General features: G+C 44.0%; 1 protein-coding gene across 1 annotated transcript in view; it reads left to right on the top strand.

Annotated features, from left to right (window-relative positions):
• dip2ba (disco-interacting protein 2 homolog Ba) overlaps positions 1-19,579 on the top strand; it is a 53,840-nt gene that overhangs the window by 18,385 nt on the left and 15,876 nt on the right. Inside the window, exons 2-19 of the mRNA XM_080444362.1 lie at positions 5,757-5,828; positions 7,511-7,666; positions 8,235-8,360; positions 9,314-9,538; positions 10,793-10,930; positions 12,194-12,313; positions 12,834-13,031; positions 13,491-13,582; positions 13,679-13,789; positions 14,156-14,279; positions 15,912-16,021; positions 16,527-16,629; positions 17,503-17,567; positions 17,672-17,765; positions 18,032-18,151; positions 18,289-18,403; positions 18,660-18,799; positions 19,399-19,535. Coding sequence (XP_080300488.1) covers positions 5,757-5,828; positions 7,511-7,666; positions 8,235-8,360; positions 9,314-9,538; positions 10,793-10,930; positions 12,194-12,313; positions 12,834-13,031; positions 13,491-13,582; positions 13,679-13,789; positions 14,156-14,279; positions 15,912-16,021; positions 16,527-16,629; positions 17,503-17,567; positions 17,672-17,765; positions 18,032-18,151; positions 18,289-18,403; positions 18,660-18,799; positions 19,399-19,535 — 2,246 coding nt within the window. The remainder of the gene's footprint in view (positions 1-5,756; positions 5,829-7,510; positions 7,667-8,234; positions 8,361-9,313; positions 9,539-10,792; positions 10,931-12,193; positions 12,314-12,833; positions 13,032-13,490; positions 13,583-13,678; positions 13,790-14,155; positions 14,280-15,911; positions 16,022-16,526; positions 16,630-17,502; positions 17,568-17,671; positions 17,766-18,031; positions 18,152-18,288; positions 18,404-18,659; positions 18,800-19,398; positions 19,536-19,579) is intronic.

The raw sequence follows: 19,579 nt of genomic DNA, 5'->3' as shown, positions 1-19,579 counted from the left end.
TACTAGGTCCGCTCCTTTTTTCCCCTCCACACTAAACTCTTCCCCGAAATAGCCGATCTGCAAGTTCACAACGCGTCGCAACGTATTGTGTGAGCTTGTTGATTGCCTTTTTTTTTGCTTAAGGTTCACCCCTTTAGGGATGCTAGGGTTCAAGTGGTTACATACAGTAGAGTAGACGATCTGAACATGATTTTGGGCTGTCTTTCACATCCTTACACAATATTAACCCATTCAATCCGGGAACGAATCTGTGTCTTTTTAGATGTCTTTGGCTATTCAAAAATAGCGGATATACAAGCTCATAGTGTGGCCCGAGTACCGTCTATCACTCCCTGTCTCTCTCCCTGTGTCCGGTCACTCTACTACACACTGTCCAAATAAAGGCAGAAAAGCCCAAAGAACATATTTTTCCCCCCCAAAGCATATAAAGACTATAAAATTATTATTATGCAATATGGCCCTAAAAAAAGACATAAAAACGGTCTTAAATCACCGCTTCATGGTCTTAAAAATGTCAGATGCATTACGCAGACCATAATGATTGGAGCCTAGGCTATCACTGGCACATCGTGAAGGCAACAGCTTGAAAATGTATCATTGTTACCCGATTTATCTGCAGCTTTATCTGCAGCTCGAGCCAACCGCATGCGTCTGTCAACTGTCGACTTCATTGTAGCAGGACTTGTTTGTATGCTTAACCCATTCAACCCGGGAACGCATCTGTGTCATTGGAGATTTCTTTGTGCTATTGAAAAATGGCAGATATACAAGCACATAGCACAGCACAGAGTGCTGGGCTATGAGCTTGTATATCTGCTTTATTTTATTTTATTCGTGCAAATCATTGAATATATATATATATATATATTCTTTTTTTAAAGCGAACATTTGTAACTCAAATCTTTGCTTCTGGGGATTCTACAAATGTCTTCTAAATCTTAACAGTTTTCTGAAAAAACGTATGTTGCTATATATCAGTGGTGCTTTTTTTCATGTCAAGGACCCCCAAAATGATATGTATTTGGCCACAGATCCCCATCTCATCGTTTTGTTCCAGGCACTTGGTGCCTGAGCTTGTATATCTGCTATTTTTGAATAGCCAAAGTATAAAATATGGATAAAGTGGTTACACAGATGCGTTCCCGGTTTGAATGGGTTAATCCACGAATGCACAATGCAACAGAATACACACATACATAGAGTACAAGACAGCAGTGGTGTGTGGTCTCATAATATGTCTGGGCAACATGGTTGTGCTCGCCAAAATAGGTCAGCGATGTGTGATCTCCAAATGCATCTGTGTAGGTGCGCGTGAGCAGTAGGTCTGTGGTGTCTGCGTGTGCACGGTAGGGTGGGCACCCTAGTGGCCATAATCTGGATAATGATAATCGACTGTTTATGCAAAGTGTACACATTCTATGCAAATCGAAAGGGGGAAAAGTGTGTGGCGAGTTTGGAGGCAGTTTTGAGTACTGGTCTGCTTTCAGCACGCACGCACACGCACACACAGAGCTCCTGGACCCAGGCTACTTCCAGTAACAAGCTCATACTGTCATGTGAATGTGTTTGTAATATAATCCATCCAACAACTCAAGGTCATTTCATCAACTTGCCGTAGAGTGATCACCTAATTGTGTGATCAACTTGGTTCGAATAATCAACAAATGAATCGATTATGATAATAATTGTTAGTTGCAGCCCTGCAACTACAGATAACATAACATCTGTATTCTGTACTGATGTTCTCTGCAGTTGAGTTGTTTAACAGTGTCTTCTCTTTACTTCTGTGCCTTTTTCCTACTGTATCTTTCTTTTAGCTTTCTGAACTAGATCTAAATAATACATATGAAGTGGATTGAATGGCCCATTCTCCTTTTTTAGATAGTGAAAAAACCCACTAAACTGAGTTTGAAGCTGCTCTATTTCCAGTATGCCATAGATCAGTTGGGAGACTGTGGATTAATAGAGAGGGGATCAATAGTGGCTGGATGGCTGACTTCTGCTGCAAAGACACTTTTGTGTGTGTGTGTGTGTGTGTGTGTGTGTGTGTGTGTGTGTGTGTGTGTGTGTGTGTGTGTGTGTGTGTGTGTGTGTGTGTGTGTGTGTGTGTGTGTGTGTGTGTGTGTGTGTGTGTGTGTGTGTGTGTGTGTGTGTGTGTGTGTGTGTGTGTGTGTGTGTGTGTGTGTGTGTGTGTGTGTGATCAGTTAGGGTGCAAGTCAAGATCATGTGTATGTGAGTGCCTGTTTACACATGCATTTTGTCCCCCCTGTTAGTTTGAGAGATTGTGCGGAAGTGTGTGCCCCCAATCTGACCCTGGGCCATCAGCTGTGAGAAGGGATCAGCCTCCTGACTTGTTGCCATGGGGTCAGGGGTTACAGGGGTCAACAGTAAGCAGTTTTAAGAGTCATGAGGGAGGGAAGGGGGCACTGCTATTCACTTTCTAATGAGATCTGATCTGAGGCAGCCATACTGGTTGGGTTGTTTACATCACTAGTTTGATAATGATTAGCTTTAATAGGCTGGATGACAGGAGCAGGGATTATGAGCATTTCTTAATAGGAGTGAGATAACCTTTGCTACTGATTGTGTGTGACGCACGCACGCACGCACACACACAAACACACCATCTTTAACTCTTTCAGCAAACACAAACATAATGTATTTGTTTGCTGAAAGGCAAAACGTTGGCTTAGCCTCAGTTAATCGCTGCCTGTCTGTTTTCATCCGTTCTTCTTAGTATCCACACACACACACACACACACACACACACACACACACACACACACACACACGCGCACACGCGCAGTACCGTACTTCTTCAGACCTTCAGTTTTCTGCGGGTTTGTTCCAGAGTTGTTCCAGGTACTCTGGTGACATAAATTACCCAAATGATCTGAGAGGGAGGTCTGGATGCTTCATAACGTAGCAGAAGATCAGAAATGTATATTAGCCCCTACATATTTCTGGCTTGGGTTGTGGTATTTATCATTACTGATTGAAGCTTAGCACTGACTTTAAGTTTTGTCTTTGTAGCCTTCATGCTCTTGACACACACACACACACACACACACACACACACACACACACACACACACACACACACACACACACACACACACACACACACACACACAGACCTCCGTTTGACACACTGACATACATCTCAGTGAAATGGCCTGTCATGATACATACTTCTCCACAACTACATACAGTCAGCACTATAGCTCCTCTTAACCTGCACCAGCTGTGCGCACACAGTAACACACACACACACACACACACACACACACACGCACACGCAAACACACGCACTTCCTGCACCCCAGGGGAACCAATGGGCCAGTTGGCCCTCTCCGTTAGGAGGCTGTTGTCCAATCAGCACATTCCTCCTTCTCCAGACAGACACTGGGAGCTGTTTTTTTGGCAGTGCACATACAGGGTGGGGTAGCGCTCATATCCTGTCCCCTGACCTCTCATTACACACACACACACACACACACACACACACACACACACACACACACACACACACACACACACACACACACACACACACACAGTGAGAGAGATTAATGCGCATACACACACTGTGCCTGCACTGTTTGCTCACACTCACATACTCTAAACAGCATATATTGAAGCTCTCAAAACATCCAGCTTTCTGTGTGTTTTGAAGCAGCTGTCACAGTCGCTCTCTTTCATTCACACTTGTGGTGCTGCATTCTGACCCAGGGCTGGCCAGTGCCAACCACAGTGCCAGCCAGGCCCAGCCTGTTGTTGTGTCCCAGGCCAGTACAGACTCTCCTCTGTCTGTGTTAATGAGCACCCCCCCTCCATCTCTCTTTCCCTGCATCCATCCATCCATCCATCCATCCATCCATCCATCCCTCTGCTCCCAGCAACACCACAGGCTCCAGATCAGCAGTGTTGAACAAAATGATTCCCCCAATAACAATGCAGTTTCAGTCCAGTTGCATCAATCTACTTGTGTGTGTGCACGTGCGTGCGTGCACTGCACATGCACGCTCATTCGTATGCGTATGCACTGTATATGTGTGGGTATGTGTGTGCTCTCTACACAGAGAATGACAAAGCACTCAGCTCTCACTCATACAATCTGTCTGCTTTGTCTATTTCTCTCTCACATTCTCATTCTCTTTCTATAAGTCTCTGTCAGTCTTGCTCTACCCCCCTGTCCCTCTGTCCTCATCCTTTCTCTCTCTCTCTTCTTTCTATTCCTGTCCAACAGATTCACTTTGTTATTGTATTGCCGCCCAACCCCCCCCCCCTCCTTTCTTCTCTATTTGAAAGGAGCCGAGATCACCACCGTAGTCTGCAAAAATCATATCCTAATACACACACTCAGTGTTGCTCTGCTGTATGTCAGTTAGGTATTTCAGCCTGCCATTTCTCAAACATATGTAAGCCTGCATCAGAGAACAATGGAGAGACAGAGAGAGAGCTTTAAGATAGGAGTCGTAACACGGGACCTCGCTCGCCGCCCATTCCCAGCTTATCCAGCCCTCCTCTCCCCCTCCTCCTCTTCCTCCGACCGCTGTTGAACTTTGGCTCTCTCTCCCTCTCCTGGTTTTCTTTCCATTGTTGTTTAACACATGCTGGCTTGCGTTCCCTCTCACTTCCACACTGCCTCTCATGCATTTATCTTCCTCGCTCCCCGTTCCTCCCTTACTTCAGGCTTTTAAATTAGCTGTCTCCTCTGCTCCTCTCGTTTTCCCCTCTGTGCCCTTCATGTCAATGGGTTGGGTGAGGGTCTACTTGTTGTCACCAGTCGGTGTCGAGGAGGTGCCAGGAGATTGAAGCTGAACATCCCTCGCTCGCGCATGCTGCAGCACTTGACAAAGCATTCGGTGCCTGCGCTGGACATGCAGAAGGAATATGTGTGTGAAATGTGTGTGGTGCAATTGTTTGTATGTGTAAGTGTGTGTGTGAGAGTTTGTGCATGCGTGTGCGCATCTATGTATATAAGGGGAGCTTTTGATTTATGTTGACAAGGATTTGTAGACCTATGTTTGTTTCACAAAGAGACTGTGTGTATTTTAGGGGAGCCTTGTCGAGTGGACTTTGCTCCATCCCATTCTTGTCGCACACAAACACTCAAAACTTTGGTTGCGGTGGAAGCTCAGCCAGTTCAAGGCCACCCCCCCCCCCCCCTTCCTCCCTCCCTCCCTCCCTCCCTCCCCTTATGGAAGAATGAGTAAGGGGGGCCAGCGGTGTAGAGGAAGAAACTGAGTTCCATGTGAAAAAACGGCTCACATGGCTTCCTCTGTGCTTTGTTTACTAACTGTTCGTAAAAGCCCTTCTATCTTCCATTGTTCTCTGGCTGCGTATCGGCCAGTTCTGGTAATCTGTATTTGGGTTTCATAGCCCCGAGGTCCGCGCTGCACTCATCTTGTTTGTTCACCACGGCTAATGCAAGGCAAAACAATGGCGTTATCTGGCGTATGGTTGTAAAGTGGGTAGCTTTGAGGATTACTATGACTCAACACTGTAAATGTATTATCCCATCGAGGGGCATCTGTGTGTGTGTCTTTTCATGCATGTAGTTTCAGCTGACTTTTTTTGGAGTGTTTCAGCACACTGTTCTTGCGTGTGCGTGCTTTATCTGATGTTATTTGTGTAAGAGAGAGTACAGTAATGCTGTGGTGTGTGTGTGTGTGTGTGTGTGTGTATTGTGTGTTTGTTGCGGTACTGTTGTGACTAACATGACGTCTTGGTGTTGCTGTCCTATCTCCTAGGTGACATCACACAGAAGGGCTATGAGAAGAAGAGGTCTAAACTGCTTGCCCCCTACGTCCCCCAGACGCCAAGTAAGACCAACGCCTCTGCTTTTCACTCCCTTTTCCTCGTTTGACTTCTCCAACCCAGTCTTCCTCGTCTTACTTCTCTCTTTCATCCTCTGTCTGCCTGCTTGTCTGTTCCCTCTATTTGGTGGCAAATGAAACAAATGTGTTTGTATCAGATGTCTTCCATATATAAGCATGTTCATATAATCAGCTAATGATACCATATTTGTATGATTTGACTTGTTTTAGTTATTTAATTATTTATACACAACTGACCACTGTTTCTATTGAATTAAAGTGCCAAAGCAACCAACCAGTTGTTTGCTCCTTTCTCAGATTTGTGACCTTCTGCTGCACTCTAGTGGCTAATGTAGGAAGTAGACGTTAGCTGGTCAAACTGGGTCCTCCAGTAAATGCAGCACTGTAGCAGGTCATGCAAATACGGTTTACAGTACACCATACATGTAAGAATTAGTATCCATTTTTCTACCCTGCACCAATTCTGCTGAATCCAGAGTTTACCAACACACCTAGTAGTAGAACTCCCTCTATACTTGTCCTGTCCCCTTAATCCCTCTCACCTATTCTCTTATTATAACTCATCTCCCCTTACCTATGTTTCTTCCTCTGTCTGCATACACCGTACATATAAGGAAGTATCCATGTTTCTACCCTGCACCAATGCTGCTGAATCTAGAGTTTAACAACACACCTTGTAGAAGTCCCTCTATGATGTCCTGTCCCCATATTCCCTCTCATCTATTATTATCTTATTATAACTCATCTCCCCTTAACTATGTTTTTACCCTCCAGCTGTCCTTTCGTCCTTTTACCACCCCCCCCCCCCCCCCCCCATTCGCCTCCATCTTCTACCCTCTTCCTATGTATTCTCACCACTCCTCTGAATTACCAGTGTGACCCTGCACTCATTCTACTGAATATGTAGACGGCACGCAGCAGTCACAATGATGTGGAGTGAAACTGTGGCACTTCCCTACTAGGTGTCCTACAGTCACCTCTCTTCCTCTTAGTCAGCTGACCTCAGACAGCAGCCTCACACAATGGTGTGGTGTTTCCATACAGACACACTGTACCAGATTAACATAGGCATGAAATGAATCCCTTCATGTGTCATTGCAGGCTAATTGGACGTGTGGAAAGCTTTGCCTCCTTTGCATGTTTTCTCGAGTAGAATAATCACATTTGGCCTACGTTGGCTGCAGCAACTATTTGACACATGACATATTAGATGATTACATATTAGAGGAATTACAAAGGCACATTCAGAATGTTGAACTAATGTGGAAACCCCATAGATTTAATTTCTCGAAGGCTGTGGTTTGTTATTATTGCTGTTGCTGTATGATTTGCTATTTTGTGCCCTTCCTTTATCGTCAAAGCTGGCATTTTGCTGCTTTGAAGGTGAAAGAACACCTGCTATCTCTGTCTCCTATCCAACTGAGCCTTCATCTCCACTGGCCCCTCCGCCTCCGCCCCGCCGGAACTATTTTACTGAAATAGTTACTGATTGTGAACTGGAAAATATTCTCTTTCAAATATAGCCACTTGCTAAAGAGTGTTAGTGCATCAATCATGAAGAACATGTCCTTTAATTTAGCCTGTGGTATTATTTGTCCTCTGTGTTGTACATGTGTTGCTACTGACTGACTTTGTACACCCGACACGTGTCCTCGCTCCTCCCCCAGATGTGGATCTGTCCTTGCCAGATGTACAGTTGTCCCCCAATCACAGTGCAGACCCCAGCCCCAGTCCTGAGGCTCCGGGCCCCTCTACATCCTCAGCCGCCAGACATCACCGTTCACATCGTAGTGGAGGGGCCAGGGATGACCGCTACAGATCAGGTACAGAACATGCAGGCATGTGCGTGCGTCCGGGCACACAAACGCGCACGCACACACATACACACACCCACCCACACACGCATGCACACATTCACACGCGCATATGGATATACATGTAGACCTTTTAATGATCCCACTAGAGGGAAATGCAGTTGTCATAGCAGTAAGAAATACAGGACAGGTAAGAGACGAGATACATCTAAGCTTCAAGAATAAACATAATAAAAATAGAAAGATGCAAATACCAAATTGGAGATCTAGAGTCTGGTCTGGTCGTCTTCACTTAGACCAACCGCAGTTTGCATAATGTATGAGCTATTAGCCACTTAAACCCTATATACTTTGTTCACTGGAGTCCCCCATCGGGCTACACTAAATATCTTTGCCAAAAATAGCCGCTCTAAAAGCTCACTGCGCATTGCATTATGACGTGTTGTGAGCCCCAGACTAGGGATGCTAGGGTTCATGTGGTTAACAGATACAAATGTAAATGTAGGCCAAGTATCAATGAAAAATCTAGGATCTACTTTTACCTTCATTCCTCACACTTTCACTTGCTCTTATCTAGACATCCACACAGAGGCAGTGCAGGCAGCGTTGGCCAACCACAAAGAAGAGAAGATGGCGCTGCCAATGCCCACTAAGAGGCGCTCTGCCTTCGTCCAATCTCCCGAGAACAACTGCACACCTCCAGGTACAGTTTCACTCAAGAACTGACTGTATTTTAGTTTCTAGTTGCAACGTCTGATGGAACAACCTAACAATAACGGCACTTGTCTAGACTGCTGATGACTCAACCACCCATAGTGCTCACATTACGTGCAACTTCCTGATGTGATTCCTGCCTCAGGGCTTGTTGTCATTTTTTTTCACTGTCCTGTCAAACAGGAAAAATGTATCATAAACAACATTGCGGGGGCACCGCTGCCTGAGGTGTTAATGTATCGATCATCTAATCGGTTCAGTTTTAACTCTGAGACTTTTGTTGCATGTTACAGTCCCCTCTCTGCCGTTACGGTTTTCCTTTTTTTTCCTGTCTTGTTCTAAATAAGTCAGAATTAGGGCTGCAACTATCGATTATCTTCTTGGCGTTTATTCTATCGATTACTTTTTCGATTAAGCGAATAATTGAGAAGCATGTTTTTCAAAGATTTTTGAACTTGATGATTTGAACTAATCAACGTGAAAAAAGTTGAATATACATATTTTTTATAATTGATTAAACACTAAAGCCCTATTTTATACTTCGTCCTATAATGATGTCATGCAAAAATGGCTGTTCTACAAGCTCACAATGCGTCGTATTGTGATGCTTGTAGATCTGCTATTTTTGCTACCACATATATATTAATTTATTTTACAAAATATATATACATATATATTTTGAATTATTTTGTGGGCGCCCGCTGACCTAGTGGTCCAGGCGCATACCACATATATAGGCTCTAATGCAACCTGACGGCGTGTTGCTGGGTGGAATCCCGGTCCCGACGACCTTTGCTGCGTGTCACCCCCCGTCTCTCTCTCTCCCCGTGTCCTGTCAATCTCCACTGGTACTATCAATAAAGGCAGAAAAAGCCCCCAAAAAATGTTGTAATCGTGACAGCCCTACCGCCAAGGCTTAAACACTGTTTTTGCCCCTGTCAGACACGTCGTCCGCCTCAGAGGACGAGGGCTCGCTGCGCAGACAGGCGGCTCTGAGCGCAGCGCTGGCCCAGAGCCTGCAGAGCCCCGACTACTGGATCAACCGCTCTGTCCAGAGTTCCTCCACCTCCTCGTCCGCCTCCTCCACCCTCTCCCACGGAGAGCCCAAGACCCAGCCGCAGCCTGCCTTGGCCTTGTTGGCCGACGTACTGGCTCACACACGCATAGGTAGGTATTCATCTCCTCTGGAGGGTACTGAATAAATCAGTGGTTCTCAACCCTTTTTTCATTTCAAGGACCTATGCATTATTAGGCCACAGACCTCCGTTTGAAACGATTAAATAACTATTTTACTCCAATCTACACTGTAAAATCCTCAGTGTTTATTTAACTTACTTACTTATTTAAGTTACAGACCTATATACGCGTCCATTTGGTCCCCTGATGGTCCCCAGACCTGACGTTAAGAAACAGCAGAATAAATGACGCCACAGTCAGTTCTAAGTTGAACGTATCGACCCTGATTTAGATCAGGGGGTCCCAAACTTTTTCAACATAAGACCCAATTTTATTTTTGTTATTTCTGAAGATGAAATAGAAAAGAAAAAAAACTAAACATTTATACGATTTTTGAAAAACAAATTTATGTTAGGAAGAATAATAAAAAATAAAGTAAAACCTGGATTTACTCTGGACCCATAGAATCAGGTTCGGGAACCACTGTTTTAGAGAACTGAGAAGTGGGCAATGGGCAACTTCCTCTGGCAATGCAAAGTAATGCATAGCAAGAATGAGTGTTTGGGAGATTTTTCTTGTAAGCCGTCAACAGTAATATTAGTGTTTTTCACTTTTTATGGCTTGTTAGTCAGGACTTGACGTTTACATGAAGCGGCAGCGCAGTACAACACAATACACTCTTCTACATAGGACCCCAGGACTTTTTATTATCTTTTTGTTATCCTTTTAGCCTTAATGTCTTAATGTACCACGTGCCGTTTACATTTCTGACTAATAAAGTATTCAATCAATCAAAACTCCAGCATTATCCTTGCTTGTGTATATAACTACTACTACGACATATTATGGTTTCATAACTTTGTTTTTCAGTGTTGCAATGTGACACAGCGCTGTTTACACATCTCTTTATTCCCTTTTAATTGTACATACATTTCTTAGTTTAAATTTTTTGTTTGTTTTCGTTTGTTTTTTCACATTTTCTTTGGCAATATAAACATATCGTCTCTGTCGGTGGAAAACTTCATATGTCCAAAACGCACCGCGTTTCGAGCTTGTAGATCAGCTGCTTTTGCTGTTTTTGTGTAACGCTGTAGTATGATCAAGTAAGGCTTTAATTTACAAAAAAAACTACATTTTGAATATGGAGATGGAGGTTTCTGCCCGACAACAACGACATGTTTTCTCATGCCAATATAGCCCCCATTGAATTGAATCATTGTTCTGATGAAGCTGCTTCTCCTCCAGAGAACAACAGCGTCCCTCCAGACGTGACGTCTTCCACCCCCCAAGAGAGGAGGGGCTCCAAGGCGGAGCTGACCCCGGCTGTCAGGGGCATGAGCAGGGGGCAGAGCCGCTGCAGCATGCTGGACACTACTGCTGATGGTACCTATACATGCTGGCACAACACACGCACACACACACACTGATTTATACTCTGTTGTTCGCTAAGTCGCACACCAAAAATAGCCGATGCACAAGCTCACAACAGCTATTATTGGTTTGTGACATGTCACGCAATCAAGTATAAATCAAGCATTAGTCTTTCCATTGTGTCATAGAAATAAGAGGCCTGGTTTCATACCAGGAGGTAGCGCTCTTTTTGCTGCAGGTCCATTCGGTACGGTTTTAAATAGATGATTGTTGTACTGTATACATGCATGGCACGTTTTAAATATTTTTTGTCTTGCATTGATGGTGGTGATGTTATACATATTGCACTTTTGTATGCATTTAAAAATACATGTTGGACCTTGGAAATATGAATATAGCTTCAATATATGTTGGCTGCTCAAAATCTTTTTCTTTTTATCATGTAGGAGTGTACAATACTTCTTTATAATTAGTAGTTATTTTATAATTATGTTGTACATCACATCTTTATATATATATTGGAAAACGAATGTTTTTTCCACATATTTGTGTTTATTTCTTTGCTGCACAAGTAACACATGTGCTGTGAGTGTACTTTGAGTCATTTGAGATCAGATACAGATGGAAATCTGTGATCTGCTGCTCATGATCATTTTGAAATTATTATAATCATCACCATCATCAACCTCATTCCAGACACTGTGTGGTGAAAGCCGCTAACAACCACTGTTTTGTTCTTTTGTGTTTTGGGTCCGTGTATCCTCCTTTCATTAAAAAAAAAAGGAAAAAGAAAAGGTAATTTGAATTCCAACCGGTGAGGGTAGGGATGCCGAATAGCGAGCCCTACCTCCCCCCTTCAATCAGCTTGCTTTCCAGCCTTGATGTCTGTCTTTCTCTCAGTATTGTCTGGCCTGTTCGTCTTTGTGGTCGTCTTGTGTCGTACTTCTAGATGTTAGAGAACCTCCCGTGTCCGACATGTAGTTCAATCGCTCTGTGCCTCCTCTACTAAAGTAGAAACTATCCTTCTGACTCCTTCCTACTTCTGAAGACTCTGCTCCAGAACCCGGTTCTGATCCTCACTCCGATCCTGATTCTGATCCCGTGACTTTTTGCTAGTGCTCTGGGTTTTGGTCTGTGTGTGAGAGAGTCTGGTGTGAAAGTGACGTTTTGTTTTTGTGTACAATAGTATGTAGGGAGTGTGAGCACTTGTGTGTCTGCGTTTGTGTGTGTGTGGTTTTTTTTGTGACGTGATTGTTCTTGCTCCTTTTGGTTTAGGTGTGCCAGTGAACAGCAGGGTGTCCACTAAGATCCAGCAGCTATTGAACACACTCAAGCGGCCAAAGAGGCCGCCACTCAGCGAGTTCTTCCTTGATGACTCGGAAGAGATAGTAGAAGGTGAGACTCGCACTCGAATTATTGTCAATGTGAAACTGCAATGAAATAAATGTGGCATCGCCTTCAAAAAGCATTGATAACGGGTGTCCGGGTGGCACATAGGTAAAGTTCCTCCCCACCACCACAGAGACTAGAGGATTCAATTGTGTGCACTGCATGCGGCTTGGCCAAGCGTACCAACGGACACAATTGGCTGTGTTAGCAGAAGGGAAGCTGCCGGGTAGAGAATTGGATTTCTCTGTCACTGCTACTCCTACAGGTTGGTCCGGGTGCCCAGGGTGCGGAACCAAGAAGAATAGTGTGTTCCTCCGCATGCGTTACGTCCTCCCAGTGAAACTCCTCACTGTCGGGTGAAAAGCAGCGGACTGGCAGCATCGTGTGCATCTACATCCTCTCTAATGAACCAACCATTATGGGTCAGCAGTGACAAGGGACTACAGTATTAGAGAAAGACTAATTGGGAGATTTTTTTTTTCCTATATAGTTTTCTCTAACGAACCCCTCATGTCCATTTCCCTAGTGCCCCAGCCGGACCCCAACACCCCCAAACCAGAGGGCCGTCAGATCATCCCAGTGAAGGGGGAGCCTCTGGGGGTTGTCAGTAACTGGCCCCCAGCTCTGCAGGCGGCCCTGGCCCGCTGGGGAGCCACACAGGCTAAGAGCCCCGCCCTCACTGTCCTGGATATCACTGGCAAACCTCTCTACACACTCACATATGGTGAGTAGCACCTCAGCTTATAATACTGTACTGAAGGCCTTAAAAATCGGTGATGTTGTTGCTTTGTTAGTAACATTATGATTTTCTTGATTGTCCTCAAGTTCAATCCCGCTCAATAAAAGCATCAGTGACATAGTTCATTGTGTTTAGTTTGTTAGCGACAGTAGCCTTGCATGTATTCCTGGGAATGCTCTGACTAGACACTTGTTGTGGTGCTGCTCCAATTAATTAACAGTCACTGTTCTATTATAATTATAATGGTGAGCTTGGATACTGCAAAGTTAAAACTCGGAAAGTGATGAGGCACCCAGTATATTTTGACCACAATAACTGGTGTTATTATAGTTGTGCTTGAATTGTAACAATAAATTTTTATTGAAATGTGCACTCACAAAAAGTAACCATTTATTTCATGGTTACTGTCTGCATGGTGACTGGCTATGTTTTCGTCTCTCTCAGGTAAACTATGGAGCCGCAGTCTGAAGTTGGCCTACACACTGCTGAACAAACTGGGCACCAAAACAGACCCAGTCCTCAAACCAGGAGATAGGGTAAGAATCTGTTGGCATGATCTCAATAGAATAGAATACAGTAGAGTAGAATATGCATGTACAAATCTACCATAACAATATCTGTCTCTGGCCTAGGTGGCTCTAGTGTATCCCAACACTGACCCGGGTATGTTCTGGACGGCGTTCTATGGCTGCCTGCTGGCTGAGGTCATCCCTGTACCCATAGAGGTACCGCTGTCACGACAGGTAAAACTGGCATGTCTACAAACACCTGGACTGACTATATTCAAACTGCAGCCATTTCATTCTTAATTCACACTTTTCACACTTGGGGCGGGGTTTCCCGCTCCAGAGTATGAAGAAGTAATAGAATGGCCACCATTTTCTTACATTCCTCAATGCTTGAGCCTTGAGTAATGTAAAATGGCATATGCTTTGTTGTGGTCAAGCATCTAAAACATGATGGAATGAGACCATTACAACCTTGCAGAAAATATCGATTTACAATACCGCTGACATACTGACCTCTAGAAATAGAGATATGGATTTTAATCTTCCATACAGGCCCCTGTCTCTCTTTGCACATCTCTTTACCCTTGTGACTTTCCATAGGACGCAGGTAGCCAGCAGATTGGTTTCCTCCTGGGCAGTTGCGGGGTGGGCCTGGCCCTGACCAGTGAGCTGTGTCTCAAAGGACTGCCCAAGACACCCAACGGAGAGATCATGCAGTTCAAAGGTCAGCCCAACCACGCAGTGGTTGTTGCTCTCTCGCTCTCAATGGGGCTCGTCAGACATACACTTTTAGATGGAAGACACAATGTATAAACGATGCATATTGTCCAGTTTATGGCCAGGATGTATGGATGGGGAGGGAAGACGAACGGTCACTATGGATGTTATTAGTTAGAGGTCTTTTGGTGAGCACTATAGGGTTGAGAAGTGAGATGTATCACTTGAGATTTACTCATCCCCATTTTAATTAAAAGGTTTTTCATTTTATATTTCAGTTAACATTTTACGTCATCTGTTCATCACCTGTTTGCACACGTGCCAGGAATCCTTGAATGATCTTTAGAAGGCATCTGTGTCATTTTAGATTTCTGCGTTGGCTATTCAAAAATGGCAGATAACAAGCTCACAGCGAGCCACTTGGTGCCGCGCTTGTACATCTGCTATTTCTTTTTAATCTTGAAAGTGTGAGAACTACTGATTTAGAAGGCATTTGTAGAATTGGAATTAACACATTGGACTGCCAGAGTTTATTCATAATGTACCCCAGTGCCAGCGATTTGTGTTTTATAACCCTTTTCAACCGGTCACAGAATTGTTATAGCCATTAAAATAGTTTGTCTGGCTGTGTTTATAAACACACACGACAGATAGAGAAGCACTCAAAGAGTTACGTTTTCTCTCTACGTCTCCATTCTCTCTCTCTCCGCCTCCCAAATAGGCTGCAAACGTCATATCTGGTGGCTGTAGACGTATTTCCGCCCCGCTTCCGCAGGGCATCTTAGCTTAGCTTATGATCGGGTTTCAGATCGTTGGTATACACAACGACGATAACTGTTTGTCGTCCAGAGTAAAGAAATATACAACCGGAGCTTTCCGTTCGTTTTTTATACCGTGTGAAAAACCGTGTTTTGCCCTATTTTGCCTAAAATCAAAATTTTCAAGCTAAAACCGGAAACGGAACCCACTGATTTTGCATCCGGGTGATTAAACCACAATTAAACTAGAAAATGTGCTCCTCTGAGCACAGGTCTCCGCCAGGCGAGGTGGTAAAAGAAAGTACTGTTCCTGATTTAATCCTGTCTTACCTATTTATATTACATATTGTGATGTCACGTGAAGCTTGACCAATGTTAGCTGTAAGCGGACGGACACACACACGGATGGACAGAGGGTAAAACATACTCTCCACCAGCCTTCGGCCTGGCGGAGACAAAAAACATACTCTCCACCATGCCTTCGGCCGGGCGGAGACAACAATAGAACGCAGTTCTGGCAGCCCACGGATTAATTCAATAGAACGCAGATCTGCGTCTATGGCAGTCAATGTGTTAAGTGGTCTTATTGGGTTAATTTGTTTTTGTTATTTTTAAGATGAGGAATTTAATGACAGCTTCTGAATTTAATGCATTTGACTGGAACTACATGGTTGCTGGCGACACTGGAGTCTGTGCAAACTTGTACCTACTGGTGTTTGTTCTGGATGCTGTGATAAAATAACATATTTTTTTTCCCGTATTATGCAGCAGAAAGTACAATATAAACAAAATTGTGTGTACAGCACACAATGGCCAGTTAGCTGTATACAGAATGTATAAAGAGTGTGATGGGGTGCTGAGGTTGTGGTTATGTTCTGCAGGTTGGCCCAGGATGAAGTGGGTGGTGACAGACACAAAATACCTGACCAAACCCTCCAAAGACTGGCAGCCCCATATCCCCACCGCCAACACCGACACTGCCTACATAGAGGTGAGATTCTTTACTGGTGGATCTGCAACTGTACAGATCAGAGTTTGTATTCATCCTTCTTTGTGTGTTCTGGATCCTGTCTTATTGAGCAGATGAATTGAATTTGTGTGTGAAAATAAATAAATAAAGCATCAGTCAAGAGATTTGCAAAATTGTATCTTATTTCTTAGTTTACAGCTACTAGAGAATCAACGTAATATTGTTTCGGTAGTTTACAGCCACCAGATAATCAGCATACTCATGTTGTTTTGTGAACCGTTTTCATAAAATTGACTCCTGTGAGTTTGAAGTCGGTCGGACGGTTCTTGATATGTGAACTACATACATACGTACATAGAGATTTTGTACATTTAAGATAATTATTATTGTGAAAATGATTTAGAAAACAGAGTACTAGAGTGGGGGTCTCCTTTCACACGGTTTCACAAATCACAGACTTGGGGTAAGATTTCCTTTTTTTGTTGTTGCTTTAATCCATGGCTATATGTGTTTATCTGTCTTCCAGTACAAGGCCAGTAAAGAGGGCACAGTAATGGGAGTTGCTGTGTCTAAGATCTCCATGTTGACCCACTGTCAGGCCCTCACCCAGGCTTGTAACTACTGTGAAGGTGAGAACACAACACATTACACAGCTGCAAATGATGTCATGTTATTGGTATGTCATGTAGTTGTACAGAGCACAGGTTTTCAAAGTGGGGGCCGCCAGGGGGGGGCAATTAGAAGGGAAATGAAAACAAAACATTATTAGCATAACAATAATACTATTTTAATTTCAATTAAATTCATAGTATTATCATGCTAGTTTAACCACTTTCAACCTGGCGTCTCTATTTTGGTCATGTACGATTTATCTGCAGCTGGATAAATGGCAAAACAGAATAGATAAATGAATTATGCAACGCTGTACATAAAGAAAGTTCAGATAGTAAGCCTTACAGTGTCTGTAAGAATCTAGTGTTCACGTGTTCAGTACATTACATGGGCTGTAGGTTACATGGAGTTTATCAGCATGACTCTGAGCTTGGTGAGCTGGAGAAGAATCGAGGATGATGTCCAGACTGAATAATTCATGAGCTCTCATCTCCTGAGCTCATCAGCAGAAGACCCTTTCACTGAAGGCCATGTCCAATAATTTATTTATCTATCCAAGTCTACCTGCTACTACCCAAAGCCAACCACCACTCATAGCAGTGCATAAACAATGGGCACTTTAGCTGCTTGTCTTTGTGAAGATTGGCTCCCGAGAGAGAGAGGGAGAGTCATGCAGGCCTAGGAGAATGATCTAAACAGGAAAATATTCAGACAGGCTATGTATTCGACCTGGAATGGTCTCTGTGTTTTTCCCCTACTTCGATTAGAAGAGATGTACATACAAAGAGTTACCACGTGATATGAGAGTGCACAAGTCCTCCGTAGTGTGTATTGATGTGTGTGTGTCTGTGTCTGTGTGTCTGTGTCCCCGTACGCGTGTGTCATCTCAGGAGAAACACTGGTTAACGTGCTGGACTGTAAGAAGGACATGGGCATGTGGCATGGTGTCTTAACGGTGAGTTGATTTGTCGTGAAAGGAAACGTATATGCTACATATCCAGACAACTTTCAATTCTCTCTCACTTCTTCTCTGATGAAATGTGTATGTGTCATTTACAGAGTGTGATGAACAGAATACACACCATCACAGTGCCATACGCTGTCATGAAAGCCTGTCCAATGTCCTGGGTGCAGAGAGTCCACCTTCACAAAGGTTCAATCTTATTTCCACACCTCGCTTCTAAAGCAGCACTTGATTAATTGGTTATCAAAATGATAGACGACAGGAATGATAGAATCATAATCATCATAATGATAGCATACAGGAAGAAGAGAAATAAAAGAGGTTATACGGGGAAAAAAAACAAACTAGCCTTTTAAAGAAAAAGAAAACAGCATAACAAAAACAATGTTGCAGAATTGACTAGGAAAATAAAACGAAATGAAATGACATGACATGTCCCACTTGTCTTTCTGTAGCACGCGTAGCCTTGGTAAAGTGCCGTGACCTGCACTGGGCCATGATGGCCCACAGAGAACAGAAGGACACCAACTTATCATCCATACGCATGCTCATAGTGGCTGATGGAGCCAACCCATGTGAGTTCCTAATCCCTTTTTAACCAATACTCTACTACTTTATTTTTATAAAGTAATTGTATACATTTACATATGATTCTATGACTATGTGTTGAAAATGATCCTCTCTTTCATTTATGTGTTTTGTGAACTGTTAGGGTCTGTGTCATCATGCGATGCCTTCCTGAATGTGTTCCAGTCCCACGGTCTAAAACCTGAGGTCATCTGTCCATGTGCTTCCTCTCCTGAGGCCCTGACCGTAGCCATACGCAGGTGATGCTTTGAGGAAATGTATTTAGGGACGCAGAAAGAAATAGAAAAACAATGCTCTTAAAAGCTGGGTGTACAAAAGTACTGAAATGTGGGGCAAAACATACTTCAAACGTCATGGAAACATATTAAAGTGCAGATGTCTAGTGCAAAACAAATATTTGGAATATGCACAATCAACCTCTTGCACTGTTTTGTTCCATCTCTTTCCACCTCTTTTTCCTCACCCTGTCACCTTTCTTTCTTGCCTCCTGTTCAGGCCTGGTGCACGTGGAGCACCTCTTCCAGCCAGGGCTATCCTGTCCATGGGGGGTCTGAGCCACGGTGTAATCAGGGTCAACACAGAGGACAAGAATTCTGCCCTCACTGTACAGGATGTAGGCCACGTCATGCCCGGAGGTCAGCCACTATGCTTTGTCTCCCTCACACTCACTCACACACACACACACACACACACACACACACACACACACACACACACACACACACACACACACACACACACACACACACACACCTCAATTCTTTCCTGCGACAGTGCAGAAGCACTGGGTTTAGCTCTAAAGTGCAAAGCACACTGCCAGTGCAGCAGCACGTCATTGACGCTCGTGAAGTGGCGTCCCTAGCAACAAAAGGGAGCGTCGCTCCGCTATTTCAACTATTAATCTCTTAATTCATTGTGCCTCAACAACAACAGGTTGTTTGATGGCAGGCTGGGAATCTGCTACGGGAGCAGAAGAATTGACATGCCCACGGGTACCTGGATGCATACCAAAAAAAAAGAATTCAGAGGCGGTGACGCTGCGCGTCTGGCACCACCATTGTGGGGGTTGTTTTGGCGCACGCCGTTCGCCAGCAGTGTGTTTTGCACTTTAATGTTACATTCTAAGTATCTGTTACTGCTTCAATCAGCATCATAGATGAAATCTTAAGGTTCTTCACACAGTTGATGATATGCGTTTACCACTCATGACCTGTGTTATGTGTTTGTGTTGCAGCTCTGATGTGTATCGTGAAACCAGACGGGCCGCCCCAGATGTGTAAGACAGACGAGATAGGGGAGATTGTCATCAACTCGCGGGCGGGGGGCACCATGTACTTCGGCCTGCCAGGCGTTACCAAGAACACATTTGAGGTCAGATTTTCTGATGTGGTGTCTGTGTATAGTTCCTGAATGAA

Source organism: Gymnoscopelus braueri (assembly GCF_963280865.1).
Source record: "Gymnoscopelus braueri genome assembly, chromosome: 12".
NCBI lineage: Eukaryota > Metazoa > Chordata > Actinopteri > Myctophiformes > Myctophidae > Gymnoscopelus > Gymnoscopelus braueri.
This window is presented reverse-complemented; position numbering and strand designations above follow the sequence as displayed.